At 37.8% G+C, this 23,935-nt stretch overlaps 2 protein-coding genes across 11 annotated transcripts in view; one reads left to right on the forward strand and one right to left on the reverse strand.

Moving 5' to 3' along the window:
- The window catches only part of LOC145991161 (uncharacterized), a 275,164-nt gene extending 269,891 nt beyond the window's left edge, over positions 1-5,273 (forward strand). For all 4 annotated transcript variants that reach the window (XM_083126990.1, XM_083126989.1, XM_083126991.1 and 1 more), the window contains one exon: positions 3,252-5,273. In XM_083126990.1, coding sequence (XP_082983116.1) covers positions 3,252-3,397 — 146 coding nt within the window. In that variant the 3' untranslated portion in view covers positions 3,398-5,273. The remainder of the gene's footprint in view (positions 1-3,251) is intronic.
- Positions 5,274-8,080: 2,807 nt separating this feature from the next.
- The window catches only part of Pfk (ATP-dependent 6-phosphofructokinase), an 81,504-nt gene continuing 65,649 nt past the window's right edge, over positions 8,081-23,935 (reverse strand). For all 7 annotated transcript variants that reach the window (XM_083127000.1, XM_083126999.1, XM_083126996.1 and 4 more), the window contains 5 exons: positions 21,839-21,938; positions 19,031-19,157; positions 16,360-16,457; positions 15,350-15,572; positions 8,081-10,195 (listed from right to left, as the gene is read on the reverse strand). In XM_083127000.1, coding sequence (XP_082983126.1) covers positions 10,057-10,195; positions 15,350-15,572; positions 16,360-16,457; positions 19,031-19,157; positions 21,839-21,938 — 687 coding nt within the window. In that variant the 3' untranslated portion in view covers positions 8,081-10,056. The remainder of the gene's footprint in view (positions 10,196-15,349; positions 15,573-16,359; positions 16,458-19,030; positions 19,158-21,838; positions 21,939-23,935) is intronic.

The raw sequence follows: 23,935 nt of genomic DNA on the forward strand, positions 1-23,935 counted from the left end.
ACCACTCGGCCACAGTGTCTGGCTTATGTTTTATCGATCTGTTCTATAGCATTGCAGACAAAGTATTACTGCCAATGAACGTCTGTAACTTTAATATAAGACGTAAGCGAGTTACTAAAGATATATCCGCGAAACTTACTTGTAAATGTTCTATTAATTTCGGTGGCCTCTGCTACCATCCACTTGGGAACTCGATGCTTTACTGTTAGGTTGACTTCCGGTTGACCACTAGGGGTGCTGGTGTAGCCATTTTGTCTGCTGTGCATGCTGGGTTTGAGCGGGACCGAAACATGATGAGCCTAACCACTGTCTATATTCAGCTCTTGCGGAAAGTGCATAATTGCATGCATCTCTTTGATTTTGGTGTCGATTAGGGTGTGTGATGTATGCCTAACTGAAACTTTTTGGATCCTGTGTTTGTTGAACTTGAGGTGCCGTAATAGTCTGGTAGTGGGTTGGGATTTTGTTGTATACGCTCGTTGACAGATCTGATGGATCTGCCAATGTAGTGTGAGTTGCACTCACACTGGGCACCATATACACCTGGGTTGTCTAGTGGGGAAAGGAATGATCTCTTGTGTTTGCTTAGGGCATGGGCTATTTTGTTCATTGGTTTGTGTGCGAGTTTTATGTCAGTGTTTCAAGGTCTTGGTTAGGTGGTTGGATGTAGTCTGGTGGTAAGGGAAGGCAAACCATTTAGCTTTATCACTGCTGGCTGAGTGGAGTAGGTTAGGTTGTCGTACTTGCATTTCTGCTTTGCTGCACCATGTACGCTATCAACCGCGTTGTTTATTCCCCTCAACATGAATATGCTTTAAGGTATGTGACATGCAAAAAAGGTTAATACTTGCTGTTATTAGATTTCAAATTATTAACGTTCAAAGAGTGTAAACACTATTTTGGGACACACTGCATGTCAAGCTGGCCACATACACTACCAAGAAACCTGAACTGACACCAACCTTTGTACTTATCATCTAATACCACTTCAATAAAATCAGATATACCTTATGTTTCCTCTTCCTCATTCTCCAGTGAACCAAATACCAGAAACATCCTTCCATCCAGACAAAGCACTCACCCATCCTCCAAAATAACCTGGTCCACAATACCTTTCACCCCACAACTTCCGAAGCTGCAAAACCTGCCCACTACTATCACTTTCCATACTCTCCATCACAAAACTCCTTCCAACAAGTGCTTTTGGGTAGCGATCTTCTACCATTTACCCCAATCAACAACACAGTATGCATGGCAGAGCGGTTAGCACAGTGCACTACCTGTCATGGGCATTAATTGGTACTGTCCCTTCATCAATTTCTTCATCCGTATTTCATTGGTTACGAATGAGGGGTGTGCCTCTGGTAGAAGCTGGCAGAACGTGGCTCCACAGCAATGGCACACCCCCATTCATAACAGATGAAATCTTCAACCTCCTGTAAGCCTGCTCACCCACAACTATTTTCAGTTCAAAGACCGTTTCTTCCACCAGACAGGAGGCCTAGCAAAGGGCAACCCCCTGTCTGCACCCCTGCCAACATTGGACTACAAGTGGCAGAGGAAGCAAAACTCGCCTACATGAAATACAGAAGATATGCCGATGCCACCCTACTTATTTACAAACAGGACAAAGACCTAACTGCCCTCAACAACATACATCCAAACATAAAATTCACCATTGAAAAGGAAGAAAATGGCCACTTCAATATTCCCGACCTCAGCATCTGACAACACCAAGACAAATTCATCACCTCTGTCTACAGGTAACCAGGCTCGCACACCCAATACAGAAAGCTTGAGTATGGATGAACTTCTACAGAAGAGCCTTCACACACAGCTGCACAGAAGACAACTTCCATGATGAAATAGCATGCATCACTGAAATTAGACTAAGCAGCGGTCACATTGAGTTCCAGCTATCCATGTGGTGCACTTGGGCACCCACGAGACAGCGATAAACCAAACCAAAATCCCAAACGGATCACTTTTCCATACCACATCAGGCAAATTATCCAAAACCGTAAAACCCTTCAACATCAGACTGACAAGCAAACCTGTATCCCAAATGGGAAGAACCCTACCCAACTTCAAGAGATACTACCTACCCCCTGGTCTCTGGAAGGCCAACAAGCCAATGCCAAGACAGCTACATCAGCAGAACCATCTTCACTGTTCAACAACAGATCAATGAACACAAAAAATGCACCGGGATCAGTCCTTTCAGAACACCTCCACTCCACGTCCATACTTCCTTCACCTAATTGGTTCTATCGTAGAAATCCATGCCATCATCCAACAGAAACCAGAGCTGAACCTGGGCGATCGACAGCCATCCAAGACCACGAAAAGGAAAGATGTAGTGCCCCTGCTCGGCAGGGAACCAATATATCCACTCCCTCTCTAATCACCCACCCAAACATAAAGCTAGTGTATGGCTTAACTTCTACCGAAGAGCTTTCTCACACTGCACAAGTGAAGAGGATCTGAAGGAAGAAGTTACCATGGGTACACAGTACATCAACTTTCTACATTTTGTAGCACAGCTGAAATGCAGTTGCTACAATCTAACAAACACCACCCAGCCAGCAGCAGCAGCAGCAGATTGCCTCTCCCTACCATCACACAACATCTAACCGCATGCCAACACCCTCAAACTCGCACACAAACAAGTCAATAAAATAGCCAGTGTCCTAAGCAAACAAGATTTTTTTCTTTTCACCACTTGACAAACCAGGAGTATATGACGCCCAGTGTGAGTGCAACTCGCATTACATTGGCAGATCCATCAAAGAACGTATACAACAGCATTTAACAGATGCAAAAAAATCCCAACCCACTACCGGACTAGCAAAGCACCTCAAGTTTAACAAACGCAGGATCCAAAAAGTTTGTCAGGCATACACACACTGATTGACACAAAAATCAAAGAGACCCATAATTATGCACTTCCAGCACGAGCTGAATATCTACAGTGGTCAGGCACATCATGTTTGGTTCCCACTTTTGCAACAACTCAAACCTATCATGTGCAGCAGACGAACTGGCTACACCAGCGCTCCTAGCGGTAAGTGAAGAAACAACAGGAACCAGAAGTCAACCCAACAGTGAAGCATAGAGTTTCCCAATTTTCGCAGAAATAATTTAGTAACTCGCTTACGTCGTCTTATTATCAACCGCGTTTTTTATTCCCCCTAACATAAATAACAGTTATTTGCATAAAATGTTGGAATTTACAAACTTTCTCTTTCCAGAGTGTCAAGAAGACCAGTTTCAGTGTGCTAATGGGGACTGCATATCACAATCGTTAGTGTGCAACACAGCGGACGACTGTGGTGATTCTTCGGATGAATTCAGATGCCCATTCATCAGATCTATATCATCCAATGTGATGCTATGACGACAGGAAAAAAAAATATTTTGACTGCAAAATTAATCGTGCAAGAACCAAACGAGACTTTTGTGCTGCACTAGCAGGATAAAGTGTTTTCAACATGACAATTTTAGTGAAAAGGAAATGTCGATTGTTCTCAAAGTACATCAAGCATGTGCAAGTACCTTAGTCATTCCTTTTATTACAAGTGGTACATATCTATCTACAATGTTAGACGGTATGACTTTTACCTTTTTTTTTTTACATGACAAATGATATATTTGCAAAATAATGGGACTATGTACATAAATGTACAGCGATATTTGTATATATATATATATACCTCTTTTGTAAGTTTAAAATAATATCCTCATGTTGGTCGCATTTCATCATGCTGAAAAATAACTTATTTTTCCATTTTGTGTACTGTATCAATTCCCAAGCACCAGATAAAGTGTTTTAGCATTACCCGATTGCAAGAAACAAAAATGGGATGTTCTACAGGGTGGGCAAGAAGTAACTAGGCATTGAAAAATTGCTGTAGTTTTTGTTATATTTAAGCAATCTGAATGAAACTTTCTGTACACATACATTATGGAACGGGGTTACAAATGTGCATACGAATTTCACAATACAATGATGTTTTATCTTTTCAGTAAGATCTTGTCTCTGACTGGATAGATGCATTTCTACCATTCACTGTATGCCACCACCTCTGCACACCAATCTCTGCTCACTCCTGGGCAGTCATCTTAATGAAAAGATAACAAAACATCATCGTATTGTGAAATTCATATGCACAGCAAGTTTCATTCAGATTACTGTAGTTTCTGTAATATTCAAGCAAACTTTCAATGCCTACTTACTTCTCTCCCACTCTGTAGTTTAAGGTTCTGTGAATGAATAGATTTGGTTAATTTGCATATGCTAGGAGAGTACTGTGAGAATTTGTACTATTGAGGTATTCTAATTATTCCTTTCTAGTCAATGATTAACCAAAGTTGAAACATAACTATTTCTTGTGGGCTTCATTACAAATTATTTTGGTAATTTATATATTAAAAAAAAAAAATACATACATCACAATTTAACCTAAGCATTAATGTTGTTTTTTATTATTTAATATTGGTTTCTTTGTTTGAGAACAGTATTTGTTCCAAATACACAAGGAACGATGTTAGTTTTATCAGTATGATAAAGCCCAAATATAAAATTTACCAATGCAGTGTTCGGTGCATGTGCCCTTAGTGAATTCTGTTTTCGAAAAAGGAAGATTAATATTTAGAAATAAATTTTGGAAATAGCAAATTTGAATTTTTCGTACCAAAATGATGATTTGGTATTGGAAAAATTACGAACATTTCACTGATATATGCCTGGTCAATAAAATTACTACAAAAGTGAGGTCAAATTGACAACCATGGCATTATGTTGAACATGTTTCTTTATAATGAAGGGATCGCGTAAGTCTTTCAAAACATTCCTTTCAGGACAAAACTATGAAAGTTATTTTATCTGTGTCTTGAAATGATGTATGTATGATACAACAAACAAACTTGAATTCCTTCAGATTTCATAATGTAAATTTTTCTTTGATAGCAAAAATGCATATTATATATTTACTTTTAGAGTTTACGTGCAATAAATTACATAGTTAATGTTAAGTATCATTTTAAAGAGCTTGGTAACGATGAGTTAGTGTGTGAATGCATTTTTTTTTCAGTATAGTTTCTTGAATAAGTGAATAAGCATTTTGTATCTTGTTTGATGAAAACTGGAAAGACATTGTTATGAATAGCACCATTGTCAGTTTACACACAACTTTCAAGGAACATGTGTAAACTGCTAAATGTACTATGAGAAAACATTTATCTCGAAATTTAAATAAAAATGTTACAATTTGTAGGTTTCTCTCTATTTTAGAACACAGTACATTAAAAATGAGAGGTGAAACTGCCTTGGTCAGGTTTTGCCATTTTCCCAGTGTTTTTTTTTTTTTTAGGTCTTTTCAGGGGAAAAAAGTTAAAAACTGGGTTGTATTGAACATTTCAGGTTATGCTTAAAAATTAAATCCCAATTTCTTTCCTTGCAGTAATGTATCTGAACATTCAATTACGTCAGATGCTCTAGAAGCTGGCAGCGGGGAATTTGCCGTAGACCAACCTGACAACAGCAGTGGCACCATGAGATACGCCGTGGCAGAAATAAGTACTACATGAACCTCGTTCTACAGGCTGCTGCATTTCATATTGCTCTGGATTGGTCTCTTCCTTGCTCCCCACTTCCCTTGTCAGCTTCTAGAGTGCCCGTTGTAAGAACTGAAAAACCTATAGTATTGTTTTAGTTGATTGAATCAAGCTATTTAATGCTGTTTTATTCATCAAAGAATATATCATTACTACTCGAATGCAAAGTGCTGAATTTCTAATGAAGTTCTCAAACCTTTCAAATGAATAAACTAAATAACAAACTAAAATATTCTGTTCTGAAATATTTAACAAGGAGGTTTCATTCTAAGCTTCCTGGATCATAATGGTTAATGCTGTTGCTTTATCATCATAGTTGCCAGGTTTGGATTTCCTGATATGGCACATTTCAGTGTATCGTAACGAACTCTGTGGTTCGTGGGATCAAACCAAAAACCTTAACCATTGAGGAAGGGGGGGTGAGGTAACTCGCTTAATCATTCATCCTCTTCATTTGAGCACTCGCCCTTCAAGGTAAGCCTAATGGTAATGGGCGAGAGGTACTAGATGAACATGGTTGGAAGCAACAATACCTGTCTGTCTCTGATGATACAATTCCCCGCTGATAGCTGTTCATATCGAAACATGTTTGATCACTAAATCTCCTCAGTTCCTTCTTGTTCGGCGATTCCAGGCAAAGACTACACACCACACGTTGCTCCCTGTTTTGTTCTCTTTCCTCCTTCCCTGGTCGTTGCCCTGAAATACCAGCTGATCAGCACCTTAACTCCAATAGATTGGTTGATTGATTTGGTGTTTTAAGTCCACTTTATGCACAGTAAGGCTAATCTGGACTGGACCTACAGTTTAAAGTGGAATCCGAACCACTATGTGCCTCCACCGGGTATCGAACCCGGGACCCCTTGATTACAAGGCAACGACGCTACCACTGCGCCATCGGGGAGGCCCGTTAACTCCAATAGACCAGGAAGGATTTGTAAATTACTGATGTGACATTCTTTGAATGCCTGAGAGAGCAACGACTGGCGACAGGGGTTATGAATTCAGGCTAGCTATAAATCTCAATTTAGAGGAGACTGATACGCAACTTTAAAAACTGTGTTCCCAGTACCAATTTGCCTATCTGACCGTAGAGTGGAATTAAGTTTTACAAGGGAGGAGGAGGGGGTGGGGGGTGTTATAATGAATCCGAATGATAATAGTTTGTTAAGCCTGTATACATTGTTTAAATATATAACTAATGTCTCTCTGGAAGAAGATGCACTTTTGTAGCATCAAAACATCGAGAATGTACAGGAGGACAATTCCCTGCAGAATAATCAGTTTGCCGACCGCTGTGGTGGAATGGTTAGCATACCATGCTATGATGCCAGAGTTTCTGGGTTTGAATCCCAGCCTGGGTACGACTGTACGTTGTGAAAGCACCTTAATCAATTTCATCATATCACTCAAACACATTGTCTCAATTAGCCAAAAGTAGCACAAAAGCAGCAATAAATAACAAATCAAATCGGTCATCAGTTTCCCGCTTCCTAAAACTAGTGAGCCTGTAGCATGCTCACACAGGAGTATAAACATTAGGAACAACTAATGCAATGTCAAGATAAGTTGTTGAAACTTACCTTCAAAGGAGATGGTCTTTTTCATCCATACACAATTGACACTCAAGAAAGCTGCCCATCTTTGTGAGGAAGCGACGCTTCTCATTCAGCTTCTTGCCCAATATACTCGCTGTCACTTCCAGTTTTGTTAACATGTGGAGCACTGGAGGGAGATTAGAAGTTTTTCAGCTGGAAATTGATTCTGGAACTTTCTGCATACCTCTCACGAGCGAACTGCGAGAGCACATATGAATCATAAATAAACACTCTTTTCATATTTTTGAAAATGAGACATGTGGTAATAAATGAACAGAGAAATGATGCACACACTTTTCCATTTAACTGTTTCTTGTTGTTGTTCCCTTATTTTTGGCAACCACTGCCACCATCCTTGTTGGAACTTCTTGCACTGTTGCTTAGTGTTCTGTTAATTAAAACAACAACAGGCAGTTTCGCAGAAAAGGGGTGTAACATTTCTCTGTATTTAAACACACTTTGTTTCACTGTAGATTCAACTTCAGCCATAGTGGATGCACTTCACAATTAGAAACAACAACAGATGAACAAGCAATAAAATTACATAGAAATGTCAGCGAAAAATGCAGGCTCGGCCAGGATTCAAACCCAGATCTCTGGTACACTGGGCTACTGCTCCAAAAAACAAGCCAATCTTGGCTCACTAGATTTCTCGCTTCCACACTAGTTTCACATACTCACATTGAACTGATGCTGTCACAAGATTGAAGTCAACCAGCATCATTTCATACTAACCTGATTTTACACACTCTGGTTACTTTTTTTCTGAAACTGAAAGACATATCCATTTGCACCACCCTGTGTATGTTTGAAAAAAAAAACACTTCATGCAAAGGCTTCATACATCGAAAACAATAGAAACTACATTACAGAAACAAACAATATATTTCTGCAACATTCAAAATATAACAACCTAATTACTTCTGAATGTATACACTGGATTTAAAACCTTAAAAATGCAATTCATTACAACATTACCATTTTCTAATTCCCTCATAACGATGCATGTTATACGTGTACAAATTATTTTGTACTTTTTGAAAGAAAATGAACACTGAATGCCACTTTTTTACAGACTGATATATATAGTACTTTCAGTACTTTATACAATTTTCTACCATTAACTCTTTTGAGTATTACACAATTTATTAATGAGTCGACAATTTTGTTACACGAGCATTTAGTATTAAACAAACATATGACAATCTATGCATAAATAATGCATTACCCAAATGAAAACAATATTGCTTGCATTTGATTTTCAACTTTTGGGTAACTTGCAAAAAATGTATAACATACAAAATAATTTTATAATAATACAAATATGACTAAGAATAGGTATACTGATGTGCATGCAGGTAATGTTAATGGTAATACCTGCATGCAGAAATAATGGCACATAAAACAAAAAAACAATAATAATACTCAGCAGTAGCATGATATTTTTGTACACAAATTAACTGCCATAGTGCATTTTATTTTTACCATGTAGACCTTTTTTTTAACAACATTTCTATTTTTGATTAGAGCAAACTATTTGGGAATGAAATTTGTTATGTACGTAGTTGATATATGCAGATATATATGAATGATTAATTTACATTCATATACTGATCACTAGGTTTGAAATCTTGTCGAAGTATTATGTAAAACTTACATAACTCATCAAAATGAGCGTACTGATAAAAACAGAATAAGTATACACTATTATCAAGATAATTACTCTCCACTACAGGCTTCCAAAAATGAAATAATCACACTTCCCATGTAAGCTTCAATCTCCTTGCATATGTGAATTCGGTGGAGGAAATACCCTGCAAATTATATAAGTCGAAAGAGATGCAAATTTCAGTACTTGATAGTCAAATTCATAATTTCACATCATTTGCTGCCTTACTTTCAATCAGAAGAAAGCCAATGTAACTACAATTCTATCATGTCTTAATTAACTTGCAGTTTAAACATTTTCTTTTGTGTATATTTTAGAATTGATATATTTTTAAGTATCCCAGTTGTTTTATACTACTTGCAATTCATGTTGAATTAATTGACTGTAATACATAATTCTAAGAAATACTTGATTGTAGTTGTACAATTGTGACCTCAAATCTTAATTACATAACAATACCATGATGCGGGAACAATTTCAATGATCACTGTTACTATTGTTATTCAAATTCAAGTTTGCACTCCATGAATAAGTTTTTGCATATTTTATTGTACACTCTGTTCACGAGAACTTCACATTCGATTAATAAAAATGTAGTCTTGTATAGGTTCCATGAACATACTATGAGCTGTGTAGAAAATTTCAAACTAGAAATTCATTCAGCGCCACCTGATGTAGTTTTGTCATAAAACGTAGGAAAAACAAATCTAACTCATTAAAATAGGGCGAAAGTGAGATTACATTTGAGTTACATTTGAAATTGTCTTAGTTATGTCTCTTTTGCAACGGTCACTGCTTTACGCAACTTTTGAAATTACACGTTGTGCAACACTTTTGCAATTATGGCAGTCAAACAGTTCGGATTAGGACTTTCTCTTCCTTAAAAATACTTTAGAAAATTTAACCCTTATTAATTTAATTGCTCTACAGAGCACTGAATTTATGAACACAACTATTCACCTTTAGTGCACATATAATAAAACTGAGAGTTCCCTATACAGCGTAATATCGTATCCACTGGCAGTATGAATTGGTAACACATCTCGGTAAATAATACATACATAGAGAACTTACACATCTCCTATCACAAAGCATTCCACAAAAATTATCTTCTAAACATTGTTCTAGAATTCGACTATGAAAAAAGAAATAATATAATGACTAAATACCAAACTACAAAGTGGAGTCGGATTCTCCTTCGTCTTCTACTGTGAGATACATTCCTTCCTCTTCGTAAGCGCTGTCGTGTTTCGCAAGGATTCTAAGCAAAGGGCGAAGTCTTAGCCACCATTGATGCTTGGGAATCCGGTGTCTGAAAAAATCACATGTAAAACATACAATTAACACTGATTATACTTACATATTGAGTCATTAAACCTAGGGGTGAGTTGAAACTGATATCGTCTACCAGTCGGTACCTTTCCGGTGTCCGAGTGTCTCATACAGTCTGCAAAATTGTCACAGGACAATTTTGTAGAAACTAAATATCCTCAAAATTGTGCAAAATGAATATTTTTCCTTATTTTTGCAACAACACTGTTGAGAAATGAAGTTTGGGATTGAACAATGATTTCATATGAAACTACAAATATTTTAAAGCAAAAGACCAGTAGACTGATATGATGTAGATTTATATACAGGGTGTCTGATAAAATACCTATTTTTAAGTTGGTAATACATAATGTATAAACCATTGTATAATGGTAACTATCACAGGGAGTGATAACTAATTCTGTACCATATATGTTGCAGGTAACTGAACATGCTACCAACACTTAGCACAGAAGAGCGAATATGAATTGTTGCAAGGTACGAAGTATGGAAATCGGTAGTTACAAGTCCAGCGTTGGTGGAGAGCTGAGAATGGTCGAAATGCCATGCTGAATCCCAAAATCATCAAAAAATGTCATAGTAAATTGATAAGAACAGGTTCTGTGTTGGATGCGTAACATACTTGTTGACCGTCAACATCACGATCGGAAGAGAATGTTGCACACATGCAGGAAATGATTGAAAGAATCCCTAAAAAGTCCATCCATCGGGCCAGAGAGAGAGAGAGAGAGAGAGAGCAGGCTAACATGCTATACCATTGAGACTGTTTTAAAAAAATAATTAAATTTATTTTTCTGGAAGCCTCATTATATCCAGCAAATCTTTCCCAAGGACTATGATCAGATGGAAAGAAGATAATCCTCTACCAATTTCCGTACCTCGTACCCAAAGGCCTGCACAAGACCTGGAGCAGACCCGTTCGCGAGACATCGCTCCTGAAATGCCATGCAACCTGCGCAACACCCTCGCTTGAGCACCTTGCCTGACCACCTGCCCAGATCTTTCTTGGCAGTTATTGAAAACCCGCCGGGTACCTGCAGTCGTAAGATACCTAGTAGGTCTCAGTGCGTTCATTCAATCAACTGCATGCCCCTCCCTCTGCATGACGTAGTTGCTTCGAGTAGCAACTGCACCGGTCACACACCACTCTGTAGTGTTGCCAACTGCAATAGATTTTCACTACTTAAAAAAGGGAACTCAAAGCTTCGTAAGCCACATCGCCAATGAAATAAGATTTACGAATGTTGCTACCCCCCCCCCCCCCGCACACACACACACACACACACACACACACACACATTGAAATAGGTTTTCCGTGGCACAGGATCCATAAGTATAAGGACGTAAACAACCAATATACGTATATATAGGGATATAGGGCAGGACTGAAACATGTCACGTTCGACGCTGAGGTCGCGAGTCGAACAACACACTGTTCTACTGCGAACACCAGGGCCGTAGCCAGCCAGGGGCATTGCCGTTACCTCGTGGGGGGGGGGGGGGGGGGGCAAGTACTTGGATAAACGTGCCAACAATAACAATAATAGTAATAAAGTAGCATGAAAGGCATTATTATCCTCATAAATCATGCAAAAAGGAGGTAGAAGTCGGTTCTCACGCATTTGTGTTGAAACAGAGGATTAGAAATATATTTTTCAACACGTCAATTTCACATTAGCTAATAATGTAAAACAAGCACACAAACTGTTTTTGAAAGAAAGAAAGTGCATGATAAATGCATTCCGAATGTACATACATATGGCATGTAAAATTTCCATCTACAATATTTTCTCTTCACATGGAGCGACGTAAAATAAGAAATACATATGCTAACACTAAATTGTGTACATATTCAAAATTTCAATACAGCATATATATTATTTAAATACATTACATAATCAATTCATCCAACTCAGAACAAGCCAACATTAATAGCAAATAATATCACGGGCCGCCATGGCATTCTCTTTTTAAAACTTTTTCACTTAGATCGTTCGGCGCCCAGGGCCGACTCCCGCTACCCCCTTGCTACGGCATTGAACTTGATGAGACTGTATAATATATTATAATATATTTCTACTTTCATAAAATTTGAAATCAAGGGGTTGCAATTACCCCTCATTCCCCCTCTGCAGGTGCCCTTGGCCGCCTGGAAGGAAAATGCAAGAAAAATATGAAAATTAATTCCATCTTGAGTACTCTTTAGCCCTGCTACTCTTAAATTCTGCTAGCCTGTTTTTTCTTGTACTTTAATGTTTGACCCCCACCCTGGCCCCTCCGCTACACTTTATTTCCGTCCAAGGTTGTGAGCAATGCCCCCTGCCCTCCTCTGGTTGCGCCACTGCGTGCCTGGTTAAGGCACCATGCAATGAAAAACAATTAGTTTTCAGTGAGGAGATTTTTGTTTGCTCCATCATTCATTTAGATAAATGAAGCTGTAATATTGCGTGCATTTCCTGGCAATCAGATAAAAACTGCTTACGCTGAACTGAAATCGCTAAGTATATAAATTCTCCTTGGAGGAGAGAGCTCCTCCTAGGACTTCGTAGGATTTAGAAGCTACGTAAGTAGGCAACACTGGCTGTAGCTGTCCGCGTGGTGATGAAACACCTGGAGCGACACGCTGCCGGAGGGCTGTTTCCTTCCAGCAGGTTTTGCAGGCGCCCGGGTCTTGTTGAATGCCCAGTTACCTTGTAAGCGCAGAGCACCTTGAAGACCAAGAACCCGGGTAAAGATGTAAGTCGACTCGTTGCCGTGGGCAGGCAAGCAGGTATGCCTGTCCTCGCGTGCAAGCGGGCAGCGGGTAGGTAAAAGGCAGACTATGCAGCCCTCTACTCGTACCTTGCAGCAATTCTTGCTCACTCTTCTATGCTAAGCATTGTAACAATTGAAAGTAGTTCACAATATTTATAAACTTAAATACAGTGTGTGTTATAAGTCAATACCTATTTTTAAGTTGGTAATACATAATGTAGAAACCATTGTATAATAGTAACCATTACAAGGAATGAAAACTAATCCTGTAGCATTTATGTTGCAGGCGTTGGTGGCATGTTCAGTTACCTGCAACATAAATGCTACAGGATTAGTTTTCATTCCTTGTAATGGTTACTATTATACAATGGTTTCTACATTACGCATTACCAACTTAAAAATAGGTAATGACTTATAACACACACTGTATTTAAGTTTATAAATCTCCCTGTTAGCTACTGACAGCTAGGAACCTGAATATTTGAGCTTATTTTTTTGCAAAAAAAGCAATGCTATTTCTCTCGCTCTTGATATTATTATTCCACAAAAAATCTGCATTTTCAATAAACAGGCAGTGCTCATCAATAAAATGATAAAAGAAAACATCAATTATAGTACTGCAGGCTACGATGCTAGGGTTCCTGAGTTTGAATCCCAGCTTAGGCATGGACGTTCCTTGTAAGTGCCCCTTCATCAATTTCAGGAGCTGAGGTGGTCTAGTCGGTAGGGCATTTGACTGCCATGCAGGATAGCCAGGTTAGATTCCCAGGATGGATAATCTAAGGTTGGAATTTTTCTGGCCTTGCCCCCACCCAGCCTCAAATCAATGGGAGCAACCCTGGGGGTAAAGGTGGCCGGAGCATGGTACTGATTACAAACAAACTGGCCAAGATCAAGAATGTGTAAGGCCCTATCCCTCCATTCCCTAAATGTTCCTTCATGGCACGGTGCTATACGAGGGTCACTATTTATATTTTGAGCCTAACAATGAAAAAACAGGAATTTGGCATTGAAAACTGCTTTATTGTTTTTCGAAGTATTCTCCTTTATGGTCAATGCACTTTTGCATTCGTTCGAACCATTTGTCAAAGCAGTTTTTCCAATCTTCTTGAGACACCTCCATAATATGGTTTTTGAACGCATCAACGGAGTCTTCCGCCGACGAAAATCGTTGTCCACGCAATTTATTCTTGACATTCGGGAACAAGAAGAAGTCATTGGGTGCAAAATCAGGACTGTACGGCAGATGACTCATCAATTCGATTTTTTGACTGTTCATAAAGTCGGTTGTTAGACGAGATGTGTGACAGCTGGCATTGTCTTGATGAAGAATGATCCGACGGCGTTTGTTTGTTTTCCGTATTTGACCGAAGACCTCTGGCAAACAAATTGTTGTGTACCATTCAGAGTTGACCGTTCTACGTTCCTCTAAAGGCACAGTTGCCACATGACCAGTTTTCCCGAAAAAACAGGCAACCATTTGTTTCGATGTGCTTCGAGCACGAACAACTTTTGTTGGATTGGGTTCATCTTGAAACACCCATACAGTCGAAGCTGTTTACGTTCCGGCTCATATGCATATATCCATGATTCGTCACCTGTTACAATCTTATATACGTCTTTTGAAGCACCACGATTGTATTTATTGAGCATTTGTTTGCACCAATTGACGCGAGCGTCTTTTTGAGTTTTTGTCAAATTGTGTGGGATCCAACGAGAACATACCTTTCTCACAGCTAAATGATCATGTAATATTTTATATATGCTGGTGGAACTAATGCCTATGGTTGCCTCAATCTCACAGTATGTCACATGACAATCTTGCAGTATTAGGTTTTGCACAGCATCAATGTTTTCTTGAACAACAACTGATTTTGGACGAGAAGTAAGTTGATCGATGCACTCTTGTCTTGATAATCCACGTCGAAAATCGTAAAAAATCATCGCACGAAAATGTTCACAAGTTAATTCCATTTTATTGTTGTCGCGCAATCTCCAAGGCAACATAAACGACACAAATGAAGCTATTGACAAAACATTTGAAGTACTTTATGGTCAATAATGCCAGAGGATTCCGTGCAAATGTCAAATCGCACCTAACTTCAATCAGTGTTGCCAAGGCTCAAAATATAAATAGTGACCCTCGTATACATGGGGAACTTTACCTTACTTTCATTAATTTCATCCTATGATCACTCATCCTCATCTTTGTAATTAGCCTAAACTTGGCAGAAAAGCAACGTTAAATAACGAAAATCATATCAAACCAATAGATAATGATTAATTTATCTCATATCTAGAATGTTGGGGTCCCAGTAGCTTACACAAAAGGATGAAATGCTTAAATGTAAAATTATCGTTCATTTGCACACGGACTTACTCAAAATCTGTCTCCTTCTTCAAATCCAACAGTGGCGAGAATCTGTACTGCCTCCTGACAATGCCCATCATAACAGCTGTGTCTGGAGTGTTGGCGCACACCGTTCCATCTTCTTTCGTGTGCTGCTTCAGCTGACTCACTATCCACTCCACAGACTTAGCAGCCATCTTAGTTCCCATATTCCGGTCGAATGGGGTAGGCGACCCACCTTGCTGCATGTGACCTGTGAACAAGTAATACAATTTCTTTTTAAAATTTGTTTATTATTCACAAACCACACATGGTAAAGTTCCACAAAAATCTTTGTCTCAACCTTCAGAGAAAATAGTGTTACAGGAAGCAACTAGCAAGACAAGTCACACACAGGTTGTTTGCTGATATATGACACCCCCCCCCCCCCGAAAAAAAAAAAAATTATGTCATTTAAATTCATAACATACAGTTGAAAATCACTTCTTACAGAAATATATATACTAATTCCATGTAACTCGCCCCCTAAAAAAAAAAAAAAAAACTACATTTCTGTACGAAATAATGTCTTGCTTGCCAAGTTAAGTTGTTATATTTTAATATTTTTCATTAGATATTACCACCAATGGCATAACAAAAAAAATGATAGTACTCATATGAGAGGAGGATTACACATTAAGTTACTTTCTTGAGTTTATAATCTGGATTCATTCCTTTACATATATTTTTAAAATCCATGAACTTTTTAAGGTGTAAGATCAGAAAGTCTGGAGATTGCAGTATAAAACATGCCCATTGGGCAGAGAACAATAAATGAATGGGTGAATTTAACAGCATTGATTAAAATTTCAGTAGGTCCAGCAACGAGTAAGCTCTTCTAAATATTAAAATTAAAAGAATGAAGTAATTGGACCATGCAGTAACCATGTGATTATTGTAGATTTGTTCATTTTAGATGTTGTAGTATGTAAAACATTAATCAGAAAGAGCACAAATACACACACACAAATAGTGAGATCATTTAACAAAAGCATACTCACCCAGAACATTCATCCTTGTACTGAACAGACCTTTGCCTTCCTCACTGTAGAGTCGAAATATGAAATCAGTAGTGTAGTTGTCGTTGGCCTTTTCATTTCTGCAAAATAAATTATTATTTACTAGGGATGAGGCATATTAATCATAATTAGTGTTTCATTGGTATCAACTGATACATATAAATAGTCTAAAATAATTCTGCCATTTTCAAAATGAATGTAAAAGTATATCTATCTAGTTTTGCAAACTAAATTCCTTTAAAAAAAATATTGCTTTTTATAATGCAATGCTAAATGGCATGAGACAAGAGTTTTGCATACAGTGAAGATTTTTTTCAAATCTGTCAAAATGCACTTGAATAATGTAAAAAGTATCTGATGTATTCTAGATAGTGTTTCTCCTCGTGCAGCAGATTCAAGCAGCTCTTGTATGTTGATTATTAATTAATTAATTTATTTATTTATTTTCTTCAACAGAGAAATTATCGCCTTTTACAGAAGGTTGGAAAAAAAACAATATAATACAGTGAGACATAACACAGGTAGAACACATACACAAATATAATGCAATATAAATTACTAAACTATACTATAGAATAATATAACACCCAATTAGCAATTTAGAAGAGCTTCACCCAAAACAATACAAAACAAGACCAAAAAAACAAAACAAGATGTCATTTTTATTCATATGCAGTGATATACTGCTAAGTATAACACTAAATCTGATAATTTATGTTATAAACACTTGTCTTAATATTCTTTTGTACTCATTGATTGAGATACTAGAATCAAGATTAGATTGCAATATAGATATTTTGTTGTACGCAAAGGACATTCTAAATAATGGTGAATTCTTGAATCTTTCTGTTTTAGGAATATCATAAGACATCAATTGCCGCAGCCTTAAGCCACATTTCTTTGCATTGAAACATATATTTTGGAGAAAAGTAGGGTTATCTATGATGCCAGTTATTGTTTTGTACAGAAATATTTGTTGTGTTATTAATAAGACTTTCATAATTAAGTTAGATAATGGCTATTAAATGAATATCAAGAAATGTGTTCCATTTATTTCTTTTGGAGAATGAAAAAAAAAAAATATATCTTAAACTTAATGTTGTCACTATTCAAACCCACATTTGATATTTCTGGTTTGACATTATTTCCTTCCACTTTTCTTTGCAGAGGTCCAGTTGGTAGGGTGCCTGACTGTCACATGGGAGACCTGGGTTCAGTTCCCAAGGTGTCATCTAAGGCTGGAATTTTTCTGACATTGGCTTTGAATAAAGCAACTCTGGAAATTATCCAACTTTTAATAAACATGCCAGGGGGTAAAATTAGCCAGAGCATTGTTCTGATCATATCACCTCCATACAAAAAGGGGGGAAGGGGTAGATCATGAATATGTGAAGCCCTACGTGCAACGAGCATAACTAACTTTACCTTTTCTCCTTTCTGCCCATGCCCAGTTCTATTATGTAACACATTCCTACATTAGAAAAAATTCTCCCGTAACCTTAATCTTGTCCGGCTTCTCTTGCTCTGTAGAGGATTCGAAGTGTTGACACATCTTGGTCAGCATGAACATGCTCTCCCTCCAAGATTATTTTTGTGAAACTTTTGTGGATTGTAAAACTATAAAATAGTTCAGTGGTTCGTTTACGATTACCGTAGCTAATTTGTATCATTGAGTTAACAACGGCTGGGAGACGGGACGAGTTCTGTGATAAATAGTCCCCACACCACCACCACAAGAATTCTTTTCATATCTGCACTGAAAACATGTAAATGTGGAGAAAGGTTCCGATACTCTTGAAGTTGGTTTGTTCTTGCATCCATCATACGAACCACTCAAAACAGTGGCATGTTCATAAATAATCTATGAAAAGTTGCTGGAAGGGCGTACCGGCAGAAAAAAAAAGCACTGCTTTAAATAACTTTACATTCACACTATTACAATGATCTGTCATGCATGTCATGTGTTACTGTATCCAACTTTGCAAGTTAATCAAACAAATCACGTTTGGTAATTTGAAATCAAATTACAAAAAATTAAGAACATTTTTATACATAATATCCCTTACACCTTCAAAAGAAGAAACCAGTTGGGAGGAAAATTTGAAATGTGTTTTTCAGTCTCCAATCCTTGCAAAACCACATAAAGCATTTAATTTCCCTGACTTTCCCAAAGGAATGAAATGTCGACAGTTTAATGTTGTAGTTATGTACGAATGGGACAAAGATGTCATTTATAGCTGCTTAAAATACAGTAAAACCTCGTTAATCTGGACTAATGGGGGGATAAGTTGACTGGTTTAACGAACATCCGGATTAACTGAAATAACCTAAAAGAATAGTAGAAGTGCATTAAAACTTTTTTTTTTGCTTTTTGTCTGTCCGGATTAAGCAAAGTCCAGCTTATCGGGGTCTGGATTAACGAGGTTTTACTGTAATTATAAATTGCTGAAAAGTGGCATAAAATGCTGTGATTGCAAAATACTTATTATGAAATAATTATAAAAATAACAGTTGGTTACAAATGTCACATAATATGCTCCAAATGATGAGACATTTATAATTCTACCATGAACTACGATCCTACAGACTTCAAATGTGACCCGAAACGATAAGGAAATATTTTAATGTTGTGTTTGACTTTCACAGTACTTGCCTTAAAATAAGACCCCTCTGAACACCTTCGGCCATCTTTGATGCCATATGATACACATCTTTCTGCAGGTCCTTGATTGTGAACCTTTCTTCGAAGATGTATGCTGCATCAGCACCACCAGCAAGACCTTGAAGAAATACAAAATAAATTACAAGAACCATCCTTATGCCACACGCCAGGACAATCAAGTCCAACTTACCTTCAAGTAAATACGTTAAAAACATAGCACGACACAAAATTTAAACCTTAATTCAGAGATTTTGACCCTATTTCAGGGTTTTTGTTTCATTGATTTGGTCAATTTAATTTGGCAAATTGCGAAGATAAGGATAAATGATTATTGATTGAGTTGGTGTTTTAAGTCCACTTCATGCACAATAAGGCTAATCAGGACTGAACCTACAGTTTAAAGTGGGATCCGAACCAGATATCGAACCCGGGACCCCTTGATTCAAGGCAATTACACTACCACTATGCAATCAGGGAGGCCCAATGTTGAATGATGGAATGTTGAAATTGAAGTGGTACTCACAAATAACACCCTTCTCCAGTTTGGTTTTTGATTGATTTGTTTTCTTGGGGGTGGGGCAAGTTTTACTTCACTTTTAGTGCTACTTTGGGCTAATTTGCGAAGATGGGGATGAGTGATGCTGTAATGAAATTGATGAATTGACACTCACAACATACATGCCCAGGCCTGGATTCTAACTCGGGATCCCTGGCATTGTATCATGATGTGCTAACCATTCCTTCAAGGGGGGGCGGCTTGTCCATGTTGGGATTCAAACCCAGGACACTTGGTGTCGCAACATGCTGTGCTAACCATGGCCCTCTGGGTTATCATCAGGGAAAAAGACATGCAGGTTGGGGGAGGAAACAAACTTCCGAAGTCAAAGACAAAATTAATATGTGTGGTTTAAATTTGCCATCAGATGAAAGGCTGTATTTCAATCTAATAGATATTGAGGGTCTTCAGGATAAAACATGATAAATTGGTGGACTTCTTGAAAAAGTTAAATCTGTTTTGTAATAAAATATTGCTGCTTATGCATTGCACCATGCCACGAAGACTCATAGGTGGTATGGGGAGTTGGAGCTCCATACATTCTCGATCTCTAACTTAGTGGATGTGATCTGATTAGCACCATGCTCCAGCTGCCTTTACCCCTCCCAAGGTACCCACTGAGTAGAGGCTGGATGCACTCCAAAATCGCCTTATGCAGGGACATTGCCAGAAAATCTCCCACCTAAAATTAGCCAGGCCTCTGCAGTCTCCAGTCAACCCAACCACCATGGCTCACGTTATACACGTGTTCTGACATGTTATTACTTAACATATTGAAAAGTGGCCGAGCACATTAAGTGGACGACTTTTGTTACTGTCTCTGCCCCAGGTTAGTGTTCAAGCCTTTGTTATGGGCAGGGATACACAAAATTACACAATTTTAAGTACAGTCCTTTTTCTAAGGAGCCAGAATTTTATTTTTCCAGCCAATACAGGCTAAGAAATTAATTCTTGCGCTGCATTGGCCTTTCTAAAGAAGGCTTGGTTGGTAACAGAATGAATAACGATGCAATATATTCTAATATATGGCTGCCTACCATATGCTGCAATTTTAAAATTTGGATAGCAACAGTGCAAAAATTGACAATGGCTTGTTTATTATTCTGATTTAATGATACAAGTGATAAAGAAAACACACAGACATTAAAAATATGTACTGTACTTGAATTATTATTATTTTTTAAAAAATTTAAAACTAGATTTGAACATTCAGGCACTAGGTGAAAATAATCAGGTGCCATGGGTGTTTTTCTAATTTCATCTAATACATCACAATCAGACAAAAAAGGCTGAGAAGTACAATAAATAAAAATGCTCTACCACTAAGCTACTAAGCCACTAAGCCAATTTCTGGTCTCACAAATTCCACTATTTAGACCTCTGTATATAACGTGCAGAGCCTCTTTTATGGCTAAGTGGTTAGCACCAATAAACAAAACTTAACCTGCCTAACCTATTTACATGATTATTTCTGCTATTATACAGGGTGTTTCCGGGCTGATGATACAAACTTTCAGGGATGATGGAGAAGGGCACATGTATAAATTTGATATAAGGAATCCTGGTTCGGAAACGACTTAGTCGAAAGTTATAAGCAAAAATCAGTGTATGAAGATGTAATACTTTTATTATCTGCACACATTTCACAAGCTGCTACATTCACAACTGTTGTCCAAAGTGGCATCCCCCAGCTTCGCTTCAGGCATGACATTGTCGCACAAACTTCTGGTGTACCCGTTGAAACAACCCTGGGGTGGCTGCCTGTGACATTATTTGAACGACCCTGGGGTTGTCCCAGCATGTATGCCAGAACTTTGTGCGACGATGTCATGCCTGCAGCGAAGCTGGGGGATGCCACTTTGAACAACAGTTGTGAATGTAGCAGCTTGTGAAACGTGTGCAGATAATAAAAGTATTACATCTTCATACACCGATTTTCGCTTATAACTTTCGACTAAGTCGTTTCCGGACCAGGATTCCTTATATCAAATTTATACATGTGCCCTTCTCCATCATCCCTGAAAGTTTGTATCATCAGCCCGGAAACATCCTGTATACCTACGTGAATAGGTTAGGCAGGTCAGGTTTGGTGCTGTTAGCACAAATCTCTCAAGTTGCTAAGGTTGTCACTTGTCACTCACTGAAATAGTTCCCTGAACTGCAGCTTCATAGCCTGGAACTTAATAATTTATATATGTCAATGTGTACATGAGGAACTGACATTTAGATTGGAATTAACTTACCAGCAAGTGTAGCCAGGTAGCCACAAAATCCACCCATTGTTTCTATAACGAAAACCCTCCGCTTTGTTCCTTGCGCAGACTGGCGAATTCTGTCGCATATCTACAAGAAGAAATACACGAGACTGTTAAAGATATATCTTGCAAAAAACACAAGTTAATTGTAATAAGTTATAAATGGTGAATAGAAGGGGAAGTGTGCTCATTCAAGGTAGTTGTGCGTTCCACTGTGAGGCAACAATACTACCATTTGTTGTAAATTATGACACAAATCGCCATACAAACTTAATATTCAATTACTTTTAATGTTTAAAATACATTTTGACTAATTTGTTAATGTTGGTACAGAATTTTATTTATAAAATAATGTTATGTCCACTAGTGCTATTTACTTGACACCTTTCAATGTTTCCACGCTGATTTTGCCAACTCTGATAATTGTAGCTTTTTACAGTTTCTATTGTGCATTTTACATAGTGCGGCATTAGTTTTGGAATTATACCTCTGTTCAACACAGCAACCTTTATCTAAAGATCAAACTGTGATGTTTTATATGCTATAATGACGATGCCAAACACAATTTGTCTTTCTTTTACCTTTCAACATGCAGAAAGAAGTTGAAAAAGATCTATAATTTCGTATTTGAGTGAAAGAAGCATCCTTTGATGTTTGAGTATTTTGAATACAAAGAGAACTGACACATGCACCATAAAATAAATTTATGAGTGTGTGTTATTTAATAAGCTATCAAATGATCCAGTTAACTGTTCTTCCAGTTGTAGCACAATAAGCAAAGTCATTATGAATGTGCGAATTACTCACAATAACAAAATAACACTTATTTTACAAAAATATTCCAAAAAATATTTAAAAAACACAATATTATTTTCAAAGCAACGTTTCGAGAATCTACTATTCTCTTCTTCAGGCCTAAAACTTCGACTACGAAAAACTTTCCATAGCCACGTCAAGGTATTTTAAAAACCAGCAATAAGGGTGTCGATTTGATATGGGTTACACAGGAATTTAAAAACCATGTCTAAAACTGTTGTTGCCTCCATATTCTGTTACAAATGAAAAGTTCCTGAAGTTAAAAGACCCTTTTTATCTAAAAACACGTATTTCAACATTGAACAAGTTAAAAAAAGTTTAAAACTGGCCCACGTTATTTCACTACCTGTAGTACCCTTGCAGCACAATATTCTTTGCACTTATTTCATTTGATTTTGTAACATATTATTCTTAGATTTGATTGAGGAAAGATCTTTTTCATAACACTTCAATTTGCAATTTAATGAATTCAGTCTTGTCTGTAGGTGCCATAAAATATGTCTACCTTTCGCTTTTCCACCATAACCAAAATTACAACCTGGTACAAACACTGGGGAATCTTTCATTCTCAATAAAATTTACTCTGCCTCCCTTATTTAGTTAGTACTGCTATTTCAACACCAGCACCATTAGTCTGTCACTTAAAATAGAAAAGTTGGAGAGTGAGCTGCACACGTTCCCTTCTATTCATTCTGGTGTAAATATGATTATCTACTAGTATTTTGTAGGTACTTTTGGGGATGTGCTTTATTTGCATTAAAGAAAAAATAAGGTTCCAAAGCAATGCGTTTTGTGAACAATACGGTAAAAAGTGAAGTTTTCCCTTGTATGTTGCACCATGCTACAAAGGGACATACAGGGTGGCTGGAAAGTAACTCCCTATTGGAAAATACTTATAACATTTGTGACAATGTGTGAGTATGCCCAGCTCGCATCCCGTTAAGAAGTGTTGCAGTCCGTGGTACCGGTTCCAGAGATGGTGGCAGGGTGTTCACGGACCTCATGCTTCAGTGGATGCCAGGACCATCACAAACTGCAATTGAAAGCTGATGACTACAGGACTTCGAACAAACATATTCCGCACCACCTGCAAATATTCCTTCAATCTGCATCTTGAGGGACAACCACTTCTGCAAGTATCTATTACAGATCTCATAGTCATCAGCTTGCAGTTTGTGATGGTCCTGGCATCATCTGAAGCACGAGGTCCGTGAACACCCTGCCACCAACTCTGCACCTGTACCACAGACTGCAACACTTCGTAATGGG

Source organism: Lepisma saccharinum, chromosome 8 (assembly GCF_977018435.1).
Source record: "Lepisma saccharinum chromosome 8, izLepSacc3.1, whole genome shotgun sequence".
In the NCBI taxonomy this organism is placed as follows: Eukaryota; Metazoa; Arthropoda; class Insecta; order Zygentoma; family Lepismatidae; genus Lepisma; species Lepisma saccharinum.